Below are 5343 nucleotides of genomic sequence, written 5' to 3'. Positions count from 1 at the left end.
TTCCTGTTTTACTTCTGGGACCAACAAATGTTCTACTGGTCCCAGCCATGGAAAAGCATCTAGGACTGTTGGTAATGTCCCCCTAGACGACTAAAACTGGGCTGCGTGGAAAAGAGAGCACGTTCATCTTAACGGTCAGCAGTCTGATGGGTATTCTCCTGGATTTGAAGGAAAGGACCATTTCCCATTAAGAAGTTCATTTCCCATGATTCCTACAATCGGGGCAGTCCAACTGTTGCTCATTGTTCAAGGCTCTGTCTGGTTGCGGCTCTGTGTCCTTCCCTGATTGAGTTGATGGATGGTCACAAGGATGAGACATCTGGCTGAGCGGAAAGCTTCAGGGTGGGCCATATAAGCCCAGGTTCCGGGCAGCTTGGGAGATCCTGGGATGTTTCTTCTGGGGAAATGGATAGTGAGCTGGTTTTCCAGACCTGTGTCGGTTCTTTGTGGAAGGAAGATGCTGGATGCTGGCTTGTAAACTGGAGCCCGCTGCCTGTAATGGGATACTATCCTCCTGACCTTGACCCTGGGCCACCTCTGGGATTTTGGCTTCTTGATGAGTCTTGTGATTGTTTTCCAACATGTTAGGGTCTCCTTCTGGAGAGAGCCTGGGTTCTGACTCTACAAGGGAGCCCTTGCGGTTCCCTTGGTGGCTGGCTTCCAGATGGAGGGTTTGAACCAAGCGGTGCATCTCTAGGTATGTGTGCCATGGAGTCTCAGGAGCCTGATGGCAGCTTCTGTCCACTTCCTCCAATGTCCCCTCAACCTCAGAGTCAGTCTCATCCGGGGACAGTGAGCTCTTTCTCCCCTTGTTAATCCAAACAGCACTGGTCATCGATTCAGCTGGAGTAAGCATGGCCCCTTCTGAGAAGAGAAGGCACAGCAGTGTCATCATTGGGAGGTCTCTGGGTAGCTCCCTTTGAGAGAAACCCATAGGTTTCAGATTAAAGGAAGGGGGATCCTGAATGCCAAGGGGGCCAGATACCAGAACATTGCACATGTGTACTCACACATGCAAACGCACATGACCTGGCATGTGTGTACTCTTTTTCACACACATGTACTCTTCCCCAACATATAATTACAATTACTCATAATTCAACAAATATTTATCAAGCACTTGCTATAGCCAAGGCCTTTTTTATTTGAGGTTCCACAAATATAGCAGTGAGAATACTCACAACCTTATAGATGGGTCCTAATATCGAGGAAAGGCAACAAGCAAAGACGCGTGTTAAAAGTCCAGGTGCTCCCTGGAAAATGTGCAGAGTGACAGATGCTGGCACCTGTTCTTAAATGGGATGTCTTCATCAGGGCCCTTTCAAGGCCCAGGGAGTTGTAAGAGCCAGAGGAGATGGATAACTCCAAGGACACAGCATCCTCCAGAGACAACAGGACTGATGCACATAAGCACTCACAGAGACTGTGGCAGCATGCACAGGCCTGCACAGGTTCAAGCCACACAGGGTCCCAGCACTGAGGGAGGAAAGTGGATACAGGCTCCCACTCCCAACCAAGAAGCTCTCTACAATTGGTACCCACCTACATAGGACAGTTAGTCTTCTCCAATGGAGTCTCACTGGGTATATTAACCACACTTCAGGGCAGGCCCCATGCCCAGGAGTAAACAAACTCCATGGTAATCACGTAGACTTTTTGTCTCATATTACTTTGTTTGGGCATTGTTTTTTGTCTTACTGGTCTTTTGTTTATGTATTTTGGTTTCCAGTTTTGTGTTTTTATAAATTTATTTTTTGTATGTGTGTTTTCTTGTTTGTTGAGAGAGAGAGAGAGAGAGAGAGAGAGAGAGAGAGAAAGGACTTGAAGTTAGGTGGGGAGAGAGGTGGGGAGCACCTGGGAGGAACTGAGGGAGAGGAAAAGCATGATCAGAACATACAGTATGAAAATATTTTTTTTCAATGAAAATATTTCATTTGCTAATCAAATTTATGGAAAAACTCAAGCATAAATGAAGTAAAAATTTCAATGCGAGTGTGTGAGCTCCAGGAAGAAGTGAGAATTAGTATTTAAAAATGACAAAGATAAAGGGTATATACACACACCAAAACACCACATATACACATACCACACACACTCACACACAAATACACACAACACACACACACACACACACACACACACACACACACACACACACACACATTGCTGTGATTTAGATCTTAAGCATCCCAAAAGCCCACTTTACAGGCTTGGTCCCCGGCTTCGATGTCATCAGAAGATTGTGGAAACTTTGCCAGGTGCCTGCTCAGTGGAGGTTGGCTCACAGGGACATGCCCTCCAGGGGTACCAGACATGAGTATCTTCCCTCCATTTTGCTTCCTGGCTACCATGAGTAGAGCACCACCACCACATGCTTCTACTATGATGTACTGTGGTGACAAAGATCTAAAACAACACGACCAAGTGGCCCTGGGATGGAACCTCTGGAACCACGAGCCAAAACAGACCTGCTAGTTTATTCTGTCTGATGTTCTGTTACATGACGGACAACTGATTAACATACTCCCATTGAAATTCATACACACACCTCACAGGAGAATATTTTTCTTAGCTTATGGGGTCTGTGTCCTACACTTCTAGTAATGGTTTTGTCACCCAAAGCAGGAGAGAGTCCATGGACACTTTTGAGAAGCGCCTGTTCCTTCTCTGAACAGGCTTCAGCCCCATTGCTAACAATGCACAATGGAGAGAAGGTACTGCAGGAATGATGTCATTGGGAAGCCCCTCTGAGCCCCAGTTTGATAAATCCAAAAATACCAGAAGAACTAGAAGAGCAGATGCAGCCATTCCGCACACGTGACCCCAGAGAGGAGGGTGACCTGCTCACACTTAGAACTGCACTAGCTTTCAGCATGGCAGGCACACCCACCGGCCTTCATGGTACTCAGATGCTCTGCAGGAACTAGAGGATGAGGAAAGATGGGGAGGGGCTGGGAAACATAGGAAACCAGAATCCTCTCTCATCTACCAAGAGGGGGTCCTGGAGGTGGGGGGTGGCCGCAGAGACAGACAGGCAGGTCTTCATAGTAGGACCTCTTAACTTTCAGTTCCAGGGTGTGGTCCACACAGGACAAAGAGAAAGAGACACACCACACCACACATACCACACGCACAGACACACCACATCACACACACACACACACACACACACACACACACCACACATACCACACGCACAGACACACCACACCACACATACCACACGCACAGACACACCACACCACACCACACACACACACACACACACACACACACACACACACACACACCACACCACACATACCACACGCACAGACACACCACACCACACCACACCACACACACACACACACACACACACACACACACACACACACACAAAGGAAGAGAAGAAAGGAGGGTCCAGAGGGAGGGAGAGGGCAGATGCCCGTGGCCCCAAACCATATAATGGAATCTTCTGCTGCAGCCCCTGCCCACAAATACTTTAGAATAGGGTCTGTCTTCCATCTTCAAGCAAAAGAGAATATTCAAGAACACAGAAGTTTTATACTATGTTTTTCCTTTCTTTTTAAAAAGCTTTTAAAGATGAATTTTATTTTATGTGTGTAAGTGTTTTGCCTGCATGTACCTATGTTGAACGACATGCACGCCCGGCGCCTGTGGAGATCAGAAAAGGAGGTTACATCCCCTGCAACTGGAGGGACAGATGGTCGTGAGCCACCGTGTAGGTGCTGTAATGGATCCCAGGTCCTCTGAAAGAGCAACAAGTGCTCTTAACCACTGAGCCATCTCTCCTTCCTCCTTCCCCGTGTTTCAGCTTTACATCTGTTTTGATTTGATTGGGTCTGTAGGGGGATGGGGACTGTAAACTCAGGCTTTGTTCCAAGGCTATGTATGTAATCACTCCATTCTATGATGTGATACCTATCACTGTAGAACATAGAACTCTGTCTCCCTGAGCCCCGAGTTCAGGCCCCGTCAGTTTCCAGACAATGAAAGTAGCATCTTCTCCAAAGCCATTCTCTCAGTTTTGCATGTGGATCCAGTCAAGAGGCTGAGCCTCCATCACCTGCCCCCCCACACACACACACACTTAGCCTAGCAGGGGGCCAAGCCCACTCACCTAACCGGTCTGGCCAGATCAGACCAAGGAGAAATAGGCACACAGACCAGGAACAGTGGCCACTGGCCAAATACCTGGCAGAGGCCTCTATTTCTTGGCCAAGGGACAGACTGGGCAGATCCACCCTGATCTAGCCTCCATGGCTCAGTTCTGACTGGGTCAACAGCAGCTCTTCTCTTCCTCTTCAGGAGACTGGCCCAGCCATGGCCCTGCTCTCCTTGGACTTTGGGTCATCTGTTCCACCCACAGAAGGGCCCTTCTCTCCGGAACTTGCCCAGCCCTACCTTTAGGAAACACCATCAGGTGGGCCTGGGTCCTCTGCTGTCTCCTCAGACCTTCATACTGGGCGCGAAGGAACTGGATGTTGATAGGAGGCCCTTGACCTGACGCCTGAGTCCGGGAAGCCTCAGCCATTAAGCAGGCCCCCAGCTCCAAGAAGTTGGGTAGGGCAGGGCACGGGCAGGCCAACCCTTTCATCCGCATCCGGGAGAAAAGCAAACACTGAGGGCTGAGGCAGAGGGAGGGGAGGGGGAAAGAAGAGGAGAGGGTGGGGGGGAGGCAGGGGGAAGAAGAGAAGCTGGAAAGATGAGGGGAGCGGGAGGGAGAAATTGAAGGGACTGGAACGGGGAGGTGGGAATAGGAGGAATGAGAAGCAGCAAAGGTTAGTTCTTAAGGAAAGAGGGAGATTTGGGGAGGGGTCAAGAAAGGGGGAGCAGAGGGAGAAGGAAGAGAGTGAAGTAACAGGAGTTAAGAGGAGAGAGGTGAGAGCAGGGAGTGAGGAAGTGGGGTGGGTAGGAGGAGGAGAGGAAGGAGTAGAGGGTAGGAGGAGGTGAGGATGGAGTAGAGGGTAGGAGCGGGTGCTGAAGGGAAAGGCTAGTAGAGCCCCTGGGATCTTTCCGGCAGCCCAAGAAGCTTTTATTCCGGCTGCTTTACCTGGTGATGGTCAAGTTTAGAATGCAGTTCCAAGAGCTACAGCAAGATTCCAGTTTCCTGGCAGAGCCGAGCTGGGCTGAGGAGTGCCAGGCGCCTGCTCAGCACACATGTTTTGAACTTGACTTAGCAGGTCATCAGAACCCCGCTGGTTTAATGAGCAACCTTCACAAAGAGAAACACCTTCAGCAGCCTTAAAAGCTGGGACTCCCGGTGTGTCCAGGATCACCCCAGGGTCTCCATGCAGCGCCCCCTCCCCACCCCCGACACACCTCCCGGGTAAAAACTCA

General features: G+C 49.7%; 1 protein-coding gene across 1 annotated transcript; it reads right to left on the bottom strand.

Annotated features, from left to right (window-relative positions):
• Positions 1–337: 337 nt before the first annotated feature.
• Positions 338–4606, bottom strand: CUNH9orf152 (chromosome unknown C9orf152 homolog). Its single transcript, XM_052716379.1, has 2 exons — positions 4408–4606; positions 338–864 (listed from the first exon to the last, which is right to left on the bottom strand). The coding sequence occupies exons 1-2, from the start codon at positions 4604–4606 to the stop codon at positions 338–340; spliced, it is 726 nt and encodes a 241-aa protein (XP_052572339.1).
• Positions 4607–5343: the final 737 nt, after the last annotated feature.

The sequence above is a fragment of the Peromyscus californicus genome, unplaced genomic scaffold (genome assembly GCF_007827085.1).
Source record: "Peromyscus californicus insignis strain IS unplaced genomic scaffold, ASM782708v3 Scaffold_5__1_contigs__length_169319896, whole genome shotgun sequence".
Lineage (NCBI taxonomy): Eukaryota > Metazoa > Chordata > Mammalia > Rodentia > Cricetidae > Peromyscus > Peromyscus californicus.
The sequence above is the reverse complement of the archived record's forward strand: the minus strand, read 5'-3'. Positions and strand labels throughout refer to the sequence as shown.

What these genes read in the sequence shown, in the direction of transcription:
- CUNH9orf152 (XM_052716379.1), bottom strand. Translation starts at nt 4,606, where the DNA reads ATGCGGATGAAAGGGTTGGCCTGCCCGTGCCCTGCCCTACCCAACTTC. An exon ending in CCTGATGGTGTTTCCTAAAG is followed by an intron (nt 865 to 4,407) that starts GTAGGGCTGGGC and finishes TTCTCTTCTCAG; the next exon opens with AAGGGGCCATGCTTACTCCA.